Source organism: Corythoichthys intestinalis, chromosome 7 (genome assembly GCF_030265065.1).
Source record: "Corythoichthys intestinalis isolate RoL2023-P3 chromosome 7, ASM3026506v1, whole genome shotgun sequence".
In the NCBI taxonomy this organism is placed as follows: domain Eukaryota; kingdom Metazoa; phylum Chordata; class Actinopteri; order Syngnathiformes; family Syngnathidae; genus Corythoichthys; species Corythoichthys intestinalis.
This window is the reverse complement of record NC_080401.1, coordinates 15230050-15246100: the sequence shown is the minus strand read 5'-3', so window position 1 is coordinate 15246100 and position 16051 is coordinate 15230050. Positions and strand designations below refer to the sequence as shown.

Here is a 16051-nt window from a genome sequence, read left to right as displayed (position 1 = left end):
GAGGAAATCCATCATCAGGATTCCTGACCATTATTATTCTTTGCATAAGAGGAAAAAGTAGTCAGTTTATGAAGAGCTCTTTATATTAACAGAACGTTTCAATGTGTAACGACTGGAAGCTCATTTCACGCTCTTTGTGGTTTAGTTTTGCACATTGAAAAGCACAGACTTCTTTGTGTGCTGCTCCTGTGAAAATCTTTCACCTTCTTTGACCCCCTCCCAGGTGTCACTTCTCATATGTTCTACCTCTCCATTACACTGCTCAGAGTTACTACCGCTCCCCCACATGGAACAAATCTGACCACAGCAAAATGTCATTCATAGGCTACTGTAACACAATATGCCAGGTTTAATCCACTTTATCATAAAATTCACCTGGTGATGTCATTGTAAACAGGATTTTCTCTGTGTCATCACATTGATGCTACATTATAGTTCATAGTTTCATTTATAGTACAGTATTTCAAAATTATGGAATTACTTTCTGTTTGTTTTGACTCACTTTCCCCAAAACGCTGTTTCTGTTTATTTGGAATACACAGATCAATTCTCCTGCTGTCATGTGAGCCACAGTTCTTGTAAAGTTGTTTTCAATTATCTGGTTGTAGGTTACGTTTGACAGAGAACAATACACAAGGTATGCCATATGCACAGAATTAAGTTTTACTCGTTTCCGCAGCGCTCCTTTAGTGCGGCAGTCAACCTGTACGAACAAGGCGACTACGTAGAGGCCAGCGTTCTCTTCGAGGAAGCTCTGGTGGAATACTACAAAGCAGATGTGGAGTGCCGGGCCCTGTGTCAAGGGCCACACCGGTTTGAAGGGCACGATCACCTTCGCTATCGTTACAGCCTTTATGAAGTCATTTCAGGTAAGAAATAACCCCTGTCCAACAACAATATGGGGCTTTGCCTTGCAGAGGTCCAGATGGTGAAATTCCTCAACTTTATTCTTTTTCTTCTTAAACATATAATTCTTTGCGTTTTTTCGGCGCCACCGCGCAGCCCGAACCGTTTGATTGATCGGCACCGTTCAAGTATCGAAATGACCGGAAAATTTGTGCGATGCAGGGAAATTTTCTATTGACCCCCAAAAATTTTCCATTCGCCCATTAATGTGGGTTTTAAAAAAAATTATTATTATATGATCACAATTTTCGTCCACGTTTTTTTTTTTTTTTTCGCGCAGCCCGAACCGTTTGACCGATTGGCACCATTTGAGTATCGAAACAAAGGGAATTTTTGTGCGATGCAGGGAGTTTCCCGAACGGAAAAATTTTCCGTTTGCCCATAAATGCTGATTTTTTGGAAAAAAAACAAAGGTTTCAAAATGTATATAGTTGTAGAAATGTTTAAAATAAACTGTTTATAACTTCTGTCAGCTCCTTAGTAGACTGTTGTGCTATATTTGACAATTTTTGACATGAAGCTGGGATAGCAAATCAACACCCAGTACATTTTGAACTTCACAACACAATGAAACTAGATAATGTGAATCGAAGTTCTGTGATATTTTACTGGTTTCATCATTGAAAGGCAGACTTGAACACAAATCATTCTGGAAGCACTTTGAACGTAACATTCTGTTTCTTCTACATAAAATTTTCTCACATCAGGGGTTTGAATGTGGGCTCACTTGGAGTTTGCGTTTTCTTCTTCAGTGTTTGTGATTGTTTTCCCTGCGTAGGCAACTCAGGTGTTCCCCTATGTTCCAACAACATTATTCAAAGATTAATTGAAAACTAAATTTTCTGTAGCTGTGAATGTGAATTTACATAATCGTTTGTCTAAATGTCCTCTACGATTGGCTGGTGACCAGCACACAGTATTCCCTGCCTCTAACCCAGTACTTCTCAAATAGTGGGGTGCGCGGGCGCAGAGCGATGCCAGGGGGGACGCATGTGTCCTCGGGGAACATGCTTTTTTTCTTTTTTTTTTTTTGTCGGACTGGAATAAAGTGTACTTGCACATCCACTCAGTGGGTGGCAGTGGCGCTCTCATTTTCAGAGTACGTGCAGTATTTTTGAACTAAGGAAGAGCACTCAGCACACAGAAAACAGATAAGAAGAGCAGTGAGCTGCAGCCGTTTTCGAAAGCCGTTTTCGAAAGCCGTTTTCCGACCGGACTCACTCACGCAGCGACCCACTGTCTTGTCCGGTTCTCACGTCGCCGCCCGAGAAGTGCCATTTTCGGCTTGGGATCGTCACGACGACCGCCCTCACCTACGGTTCTACCTCGGCCGCCGAGAATGCGCTTTTTTCGTGCCGTTTGCCTTTTAGCTTTGACTTTTAATACAGTGGGGTGATGAGGAAAGACTACTGTTTACTGTGTCTGAAAATAATTATAGCGGACTGCCAGAAGCCAAATCAATTAAGACGCCACTTAAAGACATTCGACCCCAATCTCATTGATAAGCCGCTTGATTGTTTTTCAGCGAAAACGTGCCGAATATTGCCAACAATAGTCCTGCTTTGTCAGTGTTATATCAGTAAACCAGTGAGCATTGTTAGCATGCTCATTGCAAAATGACTCCACACCATTGCAAAGGAGGTAATACTGAGTGTGAGCAGCAAAAATAAAAACTGTCCTTCTGTCCAAGGACACTCTTTTTTTTCCTTTATTCATTTTTGTTTTTTCGGTCAAATTTTTTGGCATATTGTCCTCATGAGTAAATGTTTCTAATCAATTTGAATTTGTTATTATTTACGGATTTTATTACATTTTATTTTTCTGTATCAAATGGTCAAAAATACCTTGAGTGTATTTTTACAGTTTGAATGTCTTTTTTTTTTAAATTCAGGCAAATTGATGCACGTCAAGTCTTCTCTGTTACAAACAAAACAATGTTAATAAAGTTATACTTTATTATAAGTTGATCTGTTACTTTTTTTCTTTATTAGAAAAAAAGGACACAATGTTAGGCAGATGCGTATTTATAATAGTAATTTTATAGACGAATAATACTATTTACAGTGGCGGCGGAGAATTTGGGGGGGCGCGAAACATTTACGTCTTGCTTGGGGGCGGCGTAACAGAAAATAATTGAGAAGCACTGCTCTAACCCAAGGTCATATAGTTTTTTCTTGTGAGGATAAGCAGATTATAAGCACAGTGGTACAGTACCTCTACATACGAATTAAATTTTTTCCGGCACCTGGGTTGTAAATCAAAATGGTCGTATGTTGAATAATGCAGGTGAAACTACAAATTGCAATTACATATAGCAAAACAAATAAGTACAAATCTGAATAATAATAATATAAAAATAATAGTAATACCGTAATTTCCCGAATATAACGCGCAATTTTTTCCCCAAACTTTGCTCGTAAAATCATGGGTGCGCGTTATTCACGGGTACAGGGACGGAGACAGAAAAAACTCATCATGATTCATGTTCCATTGTAAGCATGGACCAGCACAATATTACCTAATCCGAACGACAGTGATATAATAATCAAGATTCATGTGGTAAATAATTGTTTTCATGATATTTTTCACATCTAATAAAATTAAAATGTTTTTTTGTACTATTCGTTTATTACGAGACTCATATTTATTGGTGCTAAAATTAGGGTGCGCTTTATACACGAGTACAAGAATTTTCCCTAGATTTTACAGGTAAAGTTTGGGTGCACGTTATACACGGGTGCGCCTTATATTCGGGAAATTACGGTAATCTAACGAATTGCGTTCTAGTGTGGTGGTTGTGTTTTGCATGCTGTTCCTGAACAGAATGACGAGAGAGTGAGAGAGGTACGGAAGAGTTTTTACTTTCACTTTTCATGTTCTGTTGTTGTGGGCGTTAGCTACGGCGGACAGTAGCCGTCTTGTGTTGCACAAGTTCTGAAGTAAATGATTAAAAACCTGATGAAGCTGGCGACTTCGTTGCCTATGTTACAATAATAATATCTGTCACCTTAACTTATAAAAACTGTGGAGGAGGACCGTCGAGAAGGTAGATTCTATCATCGTACCCCCCCCCCAAATTTTTTTTTTTTGTTCGTGTTCAATGTATTTATCCAGATTTAGCATTGGAAGAGATACATAGAAGACATGTTTTTTTCACTTTTCTTCCCAAAAGTATGATTTAAAAAATATAATATATATATTTTAATAAATGGTTTTAAGCACTTCAAATGTAATAATTATGATAGGTTTTAAACATGTTATTGTCCTACCAAATTATTTTTAAACAAAGAATAAAGTGGAAAATGCTTGGCTTTAGTAAATGCTTCATAGTGAGTCTACTCACATCCTCTCAAGCTGCTCACACATAATGAGTTGCCACAGCAACTGTTTAACAAGTTAAACGATGATTGACGCATGCGGCACTTTTGAAGTCCTTGACTCTGGCAAGATCAAACACAAACAGCTGATCTTTCAACATCGTTAACTTTAATAAGCAACTCCAGTGACGTGCCTGACGGACAAAGAGCAGGGAGAGGGAGGGAGGGAGTAAGAGTGAGACTATGCAATCGGCACGGGACAGCTCACCTGTTTTTTTTTTGTTTTTTTTAATGAAAAAATCCACGATGGACTGAGGGCGCAAAGTTTGAAGCGCGAAGTAGCGAGGGATCACTATATTTCGAGCATGTCGTCATATCTGGACACAAATGACGAGTCAAATTTTACGTCAAATGTCGAAAGGATCGTATGTCGAGGTACCACTGTAGAGTAAATGGATGGACATTCCCGGAGTCAAATACCTCTTACAAACTGCATAGGTAATGTAACATTTTAACATAAATACAGTACCTGTTCTAGATTACCAGTAGTCAGTGAAAAGCAAATGTTGTTGGATTAAAACATTTCACAAAGATTTGACTTAAGTTTTTGATTCTTTTTTTTTTTTTTTTAATACATAGTTTCATTGTCATTTGTGTTTTGCCCCTTTCTCTCATGAACAGTGATATTCTGTAGAAAAGATATACAGTGGTACCTCGACATACGATCGCTTCGACACACGATCTTTTCGACATCCGACGTAAAATTTGACTCGCCATTTGTTTCTACATCCGACGACATGCTCGAAATACGACGACATGACAGCACTGCAAACGAACGCACGGTGGATTTTCTTGTGTGAGAAATCAACACAGTTTTCAAAAAAAGTTGATACAGTTGGAGAAACAAGGAAAAAAGTGATGCTTACCTTTGAAATGAAGATGCAAGTTATAGAAAAATATGAGCTTGGGGTGCGCGTCCCTGAACTGGCTCAACAATACAGCTCCATGGTCCTCTTGCGACCACCGTTCGCCACTATTTATAAGTTAAGGTGACAATTATTATTGTGGTAACATTGCCAAGGAAATCGCCAGCTTCGTCACGTTTTTATCATTTATTTAAGAACTTATCCAACACAAAACGCCCATTGTCTTAAGCAGTTGACTGCTCTCAAGAAAACGAAAGTATTATCTCTACCGCACCGACCTATCTCACTGAGACGTCAGCTTCGCGGTGCGTTCAGGGACAGTAAAAAGTGTCCGCCATATTAGAATCCGATTCGTTACATTATTTACAGGAATAATTATTAATTCTTCTTATTATTATTATATTATTCTGAATTATTTATTTATAACTTATTTGTTTCTCTATGTTTAATTGCCATTTGTAACAGTGCCAGCAGTATATATTAAGAATTGAGTGTATGTTTTTAGGCTTTGGAACGAATTAATGGAATTATAATGTATTCCTATGGGAAAATCCTGCTCGACATACGACCATTTCGACTTACAAACAAGGTCCTGGAACGAATTAAATTCGTATGTAGAGGTACCACTGTACTGTAGACACAAAGAGATTTTATATCTGCTTTAGTACTACATTGCCTCTTCCAATTTTGAGAGGAGGATTCTGAATTACTTTGTCTTTTGGAACATGCACCTTTTTCCTTCAACATATGTGTACAATTTCAAGGTATTCATCCTCTGAGCCTTATGACTTTTTAAAATGTCTTTTATGACTTTTTCCTTGTATGACATCCTATATGATTTAATGCTTAAACTGAATTTGATCTTCTAAAAAATGTTCTAGTGCTGCTTTTGTTTATAGTAGTGGTTTTGTAGGGTTTTTTTTTTTTTTTTTTGTCCTTTGGACAGCTGTTTCCGAAGTGATGACTCTGATGAGTCCTCATTTGACTAACATGAAAGCAACGGGACTGTTGAGTTTGAGCTTGAAGCATTTTTTTTATCAACCTATCGTGACTGTTCTGTTTGGCCCTAAGCCTGAGCTGGGCTTTGTTGTGCTGAAAGAGCCCGGGGAGGCTCAGACGAGGCCAAACAACGCTCTTTGTGCTCACTAGGTGATCAAATCTGCCTGGCAGTGGCTTGGCTCTGGACATCACTTGGCATTGAGTCAAAGGCTGAAAGACAGTAATGTGATCTCACTGTACTGCATGCTACACTGTATTTGCATGATGAAAAATATTTGAAAGGTTCGCGTCGAATAATATTGTACTGAAAAATATATACTTATAGACCACAACATTAAACACTCCTGCAAATTTGATCCTTTTCTGTTATTTTGGGTAATCTTTGAGTGGAAGTATTGTAGAAACACCCCCTCAATTTGATGTCGTGCAGTTCCAATTATAAAAATATTGTTAAATGAAATAAAAATACTGCTAAATGTGTCATTTTGTTTTGTTTTTAACTGATAACGTATTTTCTTTGTAAAAGCAGAATTGCTATTCTTTCTTTTTTGAGTGCGTAAATGTTTGATTATTCCTTTTTGGGTGGTTTAGATTACAGTGTAAAGCTCTTGCTTCCTAGATACAATAAACCTGCAGTTCGAGAGCTATCAAAACACACTGTTATAATAAATATAATCAGAGCAGAGAGTCTCTGGGTGTTGTTTGTGTTAACAGTAATCAGTGGAAAAAGATGTGACTTGTTTGCAGTCAGTAGCGCCAGCTTAATCACTGACGAGTGTTCCTTGTTTTGAATGCATGACTCCCAAACATAGCTAATTACTGTTAGATGGGCTTTGTTTGACTTATAATCAGAAGATTATTTTCAATTTCACTCTTGGAGTAAGATTTTGGTTGCAGTGTTTATTTTATTGTGTGGCTGAGGGATGTAATACAGAACAATCTGTTTTCTAAATGTTATTGGGAAGAAGAGAATGATGTTTGTACATTTTAGTTTGACCCAGAAAGTTAGTTTCTTCACAACTGCTGCACGTTTCTGGATGCGATTTATGTACGGTTTATGTGTGCTCCTGAGACTGAACAGGAGACTGAGTAGACCACAAGAGGGGGAGGAAATTCGGGCTCCAGCTGCATTACAGTGATCATAGTGATAATTCATTTGTTTTGCTCCCTGCCCTCGACCTGAGGAAGTACTATGTGTCGTCTGTATTCGCTAAAAAAAAAAGTGTTAAGACACAAAGATAAGACCATCCTAGAAAGTCAAGATTAATTGACAAACAATAACCTTGTACCAGCTGTTGACACTGTCAGAGATATAATGTTCTAAAATGTTTTAATTCTAGTTGTACTGTCGTGTATAACTGACTTGTAATGTAAAATATTAGCTGACTTGTTAAGCTACAGTGGAGAAAATAAGTATTTCAACACCCTGCTCTTTTGCAAGTTCTCCCACTTAGAAATCATGGGGGAGTCTGAAATTTTTATCGTAGGTGGATGTCCACTGTGAGAGAGATGATCCAGAAATTATAATTCATGATTTTTTATAACAATTTAGTTGTGTGATACAGCTGCAAATAGGTATTTGAACACCTATCTATCAGCTAGAAATCTTACCCTGAAAGACCTGCACTTCTTTGAGGTCAATAGCAGCATAAAGACACCTGTCCACCCCATACAATCAATAAGACTCAAACTTGTGACATGGTCAAGACCAAAGAGCTGCCCAAAGACACCAGAGACAAAATTGTTCACCTCTACAAGGCTCGAAAGGGATATGGAGCAATTGAAATATATATAATGAAATGTAGTTCTCCATTTAAAACCCATAAATTAGATCCATTCATCCATTTGTCAAGTGTGGCGGTGCAAATTTCAGCTGGCAAGAGTTAGGTTAAACCCTGGACTGGTCACCAGTCAATTGCAGCAACAAAAAACAACTGATTTTTTTTTTTTTTTTAATAACCCTAAACATAGTGTCTAATAAAGATATCTTCATATATGCACACATTTTTATGTATCGCGTGTATTTGAGTGCTTAAGATTGTGAACGTGTGGCTAATTGTTGTGCCCTGGTGTGCACCTTCATGAGATACAGTATGTACCATATGTGCTGATACAGGCAGAGTAACATGACTAACTAACTGGCGTTTGTCCAAATGATCTCATTCCCACGTTTTTATCTGTTTTCCGAGTTTTATCTTCGCCTAAACATATTGAATGTCTCCTGGCCAATTAATGTATTTCACTGGGGGCGATGACTCCATGTTTATCGAGCTTCAGACTCAGTTTTGCCTTGTCAAATGTAAATAAGTGATTTATTATTTTAGGCGCTGTCATCTTTTCTGAGACTTGCTGACAAGCACGCTGATTATTTGAACAGTGAGGAACACCTCATTAGCAGCAAACCACACAGTGGTGACACCATGCCTGTATTGAAAAAAACAAGGAAAAAGAGTATCTGTTTTGTTATGATGCTACAAATTGAAGCATAAAGCTGGCTTACATTTTTTAGGCTGTCATGTTTAGAGCACGCATCATCACGTACCACTGTTTCATGGTGGTTGTCGTCTGCATTTTTGTCTGACAATTAAGAATCATTTGAAAAAAGTAGATAAAGTGTTTAGAAATCTAGTTGGCTTATTTTTTACATTATACAAATAGTAATAATACTACAATTTTACTGAAACATTTGCCTTCCAAAAACGTGTAAACATGAGTGTGTAAGGTTATTTGCTTATCATATTATTTCAAACTGATTTACAACCTATTGTCTTTATAGATCACTTTACTCAGGTACTACACTGTGAGCACGAGTGTGTCAGAGATCTCGCCACCCGACCAGGCCGCCTGTCACCCATGGAAAACTACCTACCGCTGCATTATGACTACCTCCAGTACGCGTACTTTCAAGGTGAGTCCTTTAAGTTACTGTCTTCAATTTTAAAAAAAATAGTTTAACTGCTGAGATTGGTAAATGGGGATTCACCCACAGAAGATGCATCTAAGAGTACATATTTCCCGTTGAGGAATGAACTGCACCCTGCGTGAGAAGCATGCTGTGAGATTATTTAATTATGTTTCACTTTTTCCAAAAAATATTAACTAGAGCCCCGATTCCAACGAAGTTAGGATGCTGTACCAAACATAAATAAAAATAGAAAGCAATGTTTTGAGTCACCAGTGGTGTATTGCAGTACTTCTCAAATAGTAGGGCGTAACCCCTAGGGGGGCGCAGAGCGATGCAGTGGGTGGCGTATGTGACCTCGGGGAACATACTTTTTTGCCGTACTAAAATAAAGTGTAATTGTACATTCCCTCAGTGGGTGGCAGTGGTGCTGTGATATTCAGAATGTGCGCAGTATATTTGAACCAAACAAGAGCACACAGCAAGGAACTCTGGAGATATAACGAGGTAAGACTAGGAAATATGATGAAGGGTATGTAAGCGTTTGGCTCTTGGTTTTTTACTTTTAATACATTGGGAGATGAGGAAAGACCAGTCTGTTGACTGTATCTAAAAATGTTTGCAGCGGACAGCATGAAACCAAATCAATTAAGATGTCACTTAAAGACATTAGACTCCAATCACATTGACAGGCCACTTGATTTTTTTTTTTTTTTTTCCAGCAAAAGCGTGCCCAATATCGCCAACAATTGTCCCGCTTTGTCAGTGTTACATCAGTAAACCAGCGAGCACTGTTACCATCATATAAGGTGGCATAACAAGTTGCTCAGTGCAAAATAACCCCACACCATAGCAAAGGAGCTGATACTGCCTGCACAAAAAATAAAAACTGTCCCTCTGTCCAATGGAACTGTCGTTTTTGTCCCATTAATTTTTGTTTTTTCAGTCAAATTGTTTGGCATATTGTCCTCATGAGTTAATTTTGCTAATCAATTAGATTTTTTTTTATTATTTATGGATTTTATTACATTTTATTTTTCAGTATGAAATGGTCAAAAAATGTATTTGTAAATGTAATTGATGCGCTTTAGGTCTTTTCTGTTACAAACAAAACTTTTGTGTAAGTTGATCTGTATTTTTTTTTCTTTAATATTAAAAAAGTCACAATGTCATACATTGATGTACTTATTATAATAATGAAGGAATCTGACCTTTCAGCCAGATTGCCGGAATCACACCAGCCGAACCGCGCTACAAAATTCCAACAAACCGGGCTGGTTGAAGTCCGACAACCCGGCCAAAAGGCCAAACTCCGCACATTCACCCTAGTTTTAACCCTTTGTACTGACTCCATTTTAACAGCTGGAAAAAGGCTTCGAAACAGAAATTGAGAATTTATTCCATGTCAGCAGCAATCACACAGCACAGAGAGACCCAGGCGAGGATCCAGGGTCACCATATCACAAGTCAACAAAAGATTCCCAAGAAAAATGGCAGTGACTGGTTAAAAATTCAGTCTTTTAAAGGCTCTGGGGAGGCAGGCTGTGGCCCCAGAAGAAGCGTGTGTTAGGGCGTTGTTTAAGATTATTGTCTGTTTGTGCATTGGACAGGAGGATTCAGGCATTATTGTTGTCAGGGCAACAAGAGTTAAGGATTTTGCCATCCTCAGCATCATGTGAGTGCTGAGTGTTGACTTCTCGGTCGTGGGTTCCTCCGTATCAGATGTTCTTTCTGTCCTTACAATCAATATATATATATATATATATATATATATATATATATATATATATATATATATATATATATATATATATATATATATATATATATATATATATATATATATATATTAGGGCTGTCAAACGCTTAAAATTTTTAATCGAGTTAATTACAGCTTAAAAATTAATTAATCGTAATTAATCGCAATTAATCGCAATTCAAACCACCTATAAAATATGCCATATTTTTCTGTGAATTATATATATATTCTGTAAAGTAAATTGTTGGAATGGAAAGATAAGACACAAGATTGATATATACATTCAACATACGGTACATAAGGACTGTAGTGGGCATTTCACTCTACTGTCATTTAAATCTGTCTATGCTGTCCTCACGCCGAAGCGTCTACTTTTTCCAAAGCTAGACAGCTAGTGAACAACGCCTTAATAATCAGACTTCTTCCTTTTTCATCTGATTTATTAATAAAATGGCCTCAAACCATTGTCCTCTTTAGACCGTCGTAAAGCTACAAAAAAAAAAGTACACAAGCATTGCATTAGCAACAACGTTAGCTTAGCACGCTATACAGGTTAACTAAACATAAACAAAAAGCGTCTCATCCAAAAAATATAACATTTCGCTTATTAACATAATATGTACATTCTTTACAACAACCATACTTACGGACAAATCTTGTCCAAGGATCATATAAGCACAACAGAGACGTCGTGCAGCCATATAGAACTGGCAAGAAAAAAAACCATGTCGCAAAGCGACCACAAGATTTCGCTGTTAGACAGCATAAAAAGCCTTGCTGTAAACCTTACCAAAAGGCAGAATACTGTCTGAATGGGACATGTGCGTTAATTGCGTCAAATATTTTGACGTGATTAATTTAAAAAATTAATTACCGCGTGTTACCGCGTTAATTTTGACAGCCCTAATATATATATATATATATATATATATATATATATATATATATATATATATATATATATATATATATATATATATATATATATATATTTATATATATATATAATATATTATGCTCATTTTTCTTAATAATATAAATGCTATTTATTTTATATTGGGTGTGTTAGAGAAACAAACAGTCAACAGTAAATACGAGAAAAGATACTATTCCCTTCAATAATAATTTTATAGACAAATAGTACTATTTACAGTGGTGGGAGAGTTGGGGGGAGGCGCAAAACATTTACATCTTCCTGTGGGGAGCGTAACAGAAAATAACATAGAAGCACTGGTGTATAGGCACATTCACCTGACTTAGGTGCAGGCAGTCAGTCAGTGGTGACGGGATTGTGAGTGCAAATGGTTGTCTGTCTGTTTGAGTGTGTGTCCTATGACTGTCTGGTGACCAGTTTAGGTAGTCTGCCTTTTGCATGAAGTCAGCAGGGGTAGGGTCCAGCACCCTGCGACCCTGACAAGAATAAGCGGTGTTGAAAAAAGATGGATGGGTGCAATGATATGCAAATCATATACAATCTATATTTAATTCAATACACTACAAAGACATAACATTTAATGTTCAAACTGATAAACTTTCTCAAAAACTAACAATTAACATAGAATTTTATTGCTGCAACACATTCCAAAAGAGTTGGGAGAGATGACAAGGAACAGTTTTATGCCATGCTTGACTAAAAAAGAGCTATCCTGAATTGCTCAGTTATTCACAAGCAAAGATGTTCAACTCTTAGTGAACAAGTCCTCAAGAAAATAGTCGAACAGTTGAACTAATTTCCTGTTGATTCCAATGCTAATTTCATTCAGTGTATTAGCTAAAAATTCCTCTTATCTGTTCTCTATTCATTCCATTATGTTTTTTTCTAACTAGGGAGTGTTCTCTACTCTTAATCTGTTTCTTTCTTTGCGTGTTTGTGTGCCAAATTAAAGCACACATCATCTGACCACCATCTGCAAACTTGTGCTTGGCCAAAGACTCTACTTTGCATCAGTTCACGGTTATTAAATGCTTTCTGGGGTTTTTTTCAACCTTTTTTTGTTTTGTTTATGAAATGATGGACGTTATTTGAAAATGGGACAAAGAAAGTTTGCATGACTCCCTTTGAGGGTCCAAAAGTAGGAAGTAGTAAGTTAGCATTTCTATTTAAAAAGAGATTAAGCTTTAGGTAATAAGGACGCGTTGTAGCGTTAGTCCCTCCTGACAACTTGCTTACAGTCGGGGCGTTCAGATTCTTGGCCTTACATTGATGTGCTATCCAAATACCTCTAATACAGCTTCAGGAACACTGAGGAAAACATGACGGCTGTCATGGTGCCGTTCTGACCAGTGAAAAGCATGAAGCAACTGCTACGGGGGACGTCACCTGGTGTTTGTCCAGTTTTTTTTTTTTTTTTTTTTTTTTTTTTACAGTTGATGATTATTACACGAGCTGCACATAGCAATATTTTGGACCAGCAAAGTTACAGGCACCAATTTTTTCGCGAGCCACAAAAATATGGATGTTGGGCCGCAAATGGCCCACGGGCTAGACCTTGGACATGGCTGAACTACAGCATACAAGACACACTGTTCCATTGATTCTGCTACATTTGCTCGCTGTTTATTACTTTGGTTGTGCCTCTGTAGATACAGTGGTGTGGAACTGCATTGCATCATACTCTCTTCAATGTTTTCGATAATCTCATTTGATAAGATGGTTAAAAACTGTTCTTTTCAAGATTCAGTATCATTCCACACTACTGGCAATATAACTAAAGCAAACCTTTTGATTTGCCTCTCATCTCAATGGAAGATAAATCATCTCACCGATCAAAGTTTGTATTCCAAAAATTAGAGCTGCATTCCTTAACGTTGAACTTTTAGATGAAAACTAAACACAAAGTATAACCAAAGGCCAAATTGCTACTTTTCTGTCACACAAGTAATAAAATCACTCAACAACTCTAAATTGTTTAACACCCTACAGTTGCTCTACGTTCGGCATTACTCAGCACCCTCTCATTTTGTTTTACTACGTAGTTTCCTTAAATGAAACCCAGTGTGACGTTTTCTGTTTGACTGAGCTCATATCTTCCGTCTGTTACTGAGGCGAGAAGGTACAGCGGACCGCAGCAGATGCACCGTCTCAGTCCAGACAGGAAGCCTCTGGTTAACCCTGCGCCTTTACAAGCTTGGAAAGAATGTGATTGTACGCGTACTGATGAGTAGAGGGTGCACGTCTGCGGGGCCTAGTGTCAGCGTGACTTGACTGTGTGGTTAAGAGCCCTTTTATTCACACTCTTGAGCAGCGTTTACTTGATTGCATTTATGGTTTGGAAATGTCAGTCATATGGAGTCATTGTGGATTTTCCCACATCTACCCCTCAGGGAGACAAACATTGGTGAATCCGGCAGTGATCTTTCCAGAACTGTGAAAACACCGCATGATGTTCCTCTTTCTCTTTAACTGTCTTTAGTGGAAAGAGTGGAGGAGGCGCTGCAGTGTGCACTCACATACCTGCTGTTCCACGAGGGAGACGAATTCATGACAGAAAATGTTGACTTCTATCAAGAAATGCTGGGCCATGACAGCGAACCACGAGAGGTAAGATTCTGTTTCGTAAACTGAAGGCCCGGGGGCTAGTTATGGCCCAACAAATCATTTTGTGTGGCCCTCAAAAAGAAATCATAAATCATCGTTGAGTTTATGCCAAAATAAACAAAAATAAGAAATTCTGTAGTCTTCAATGAAAGATTGATGACTGCAAAAATCTATGACACGCTACGGTTTCCCATCTTTAAAAAAAAAAATAAATAAAAATAAAAAATGGTTCCTTTTTTGTTTCTTAATAAAACAAATACAAATATATACTTAAAAAAAAAAAAACATTTCCCCCTTGTTTTTTAAAAATTAAAATGCATTAAAAAAATAGAATAAAAAAATACTAATAATTAATGAAAAGAATATTTAGTGTTTTTATATTTTTTTAATTATTGGATTTATTGTGTTTAACGAATTATATAATTTATGCTGAATTATGTCTTAATATTTCAGTTATCCCTTGTTGATCAATTAAAAGCCGTTTTCGCTGACTGAAATCTGATTTGACCCCATGAGCTCAGAGTCTCCCTTACAATGCCAGTGGTAAGGAATCGCCGAAAGAACAATAATTGTTTTTCTATTAATGTTTAACCCTAACATTTACTTTTAAAAAGTACTGTACATTAAAAAAAAGAAAATGAAAAAATAATATTTATTAATTAATTTTAAGAAGCTGAAAAAACAACTTTTTAGGTCAAAAATGCTTTTTAATGATTTATCAATTTTCATATAGTTGTTGATTAATTTGCTCATCCATTAGTTGTCGGTTAGTCGGTTAATTGTGCCAGCCATACTTGGGAGACATATTTACCCCCCGAAGTAAATTCTAACTACGAAATGGCCAGCTACAAAGATAAGTTTGACACCACTGCACTACACTGTTTCAATGTATAATTGGAAGGGAAACAGCTGAATATTATTATGGCAAAATTATGGTGTACCACCAAATAGGTAGCCTAGATACAAGGAAAACTACTGTGCTTTCTCTTAAAGGTGCACTATGTAAGATTTTCACTTCACTTATTCATGAAATGGCCAATAGAAATTAAAGAAACATGTTTTTTTGGAATTACTTCTAAAATGTTTCTTAATGGTTAAGCAGAGATTTTCCCATTTTAAAATAAGATTCACACGCCGCAAATTTCTTTCTTTTTTGCTTCCGTGTTCATCATTAGCCAATCACGAGACTAATTTCTAGTCTTTGGTTGCCACAGCTCTGTACACCCTGTAAACTAAGGCTGTGCTAATTTTGACAGTCTAAATTATGTCTCCTAATCAAACAAAAAAAACGTTATAAATCTCAAAGGATTCAAGACAACAACAGAAGCAAAACAAGGATATGCATTCATTTGGCTTGTATGTGCTACTTTATTTAGCATGTGGATCCATGGATCCATCCTACACTATTTAGCATGTGGCAAAGATTGAAGTCTTTGCGCGTGTATATATTTAGTCGGTAATTGAAATTAAAATGGATGAATCATTTGATTCGTCTTTGTGGATGCTGTTAATGCATTACCAAATGATATTGTTCTTTGCCAGTGTGCTGATACACTGAGAAAAGTAGCCCTCACTCACTTCGGTCATGGTGACATAAACTAACTTGGACCTCGTATCACTGCTCTTTTAACCGTCATTACTAAATATTGACATTATTACATTGAAAACATCTTGCATGAAAATTAAAAATAAGATATACCCTCT

The 16051-nt window shown here is 37.1% G+C and overlaps 1 protein-coding gene across 2 annotated transcripts in view; it reads left to right on the top strand.

The window, feature by feature from the left end:
* Nucleotides 1–16051, top strand: part of p3h2 (prolyl 3-hydroxylase 2) — a 103400-nt gene that overhangs the window by 67074 nt on the left and 20275 nt on the right. For both annotated transcript variants that reach the window (XM_057840729.1, XM_057840730.1), the window contains exons 3-5: nucleotides 680–869; nucleotides 8925–9056; nucleotides 14223–14350. In XM_057840729.1, coding sequence (XP_057696712.1) covers nucleotides 680–869; nucleotides 8925–9056; nucleotides 14223–14350 — 450 coding nt within the window. The remainder of the gene's footprint in view (nucleotides 1–679; nucleotides 870–8924; nucleotides 9057–14222; nucleotides 14351–16051) is intronic.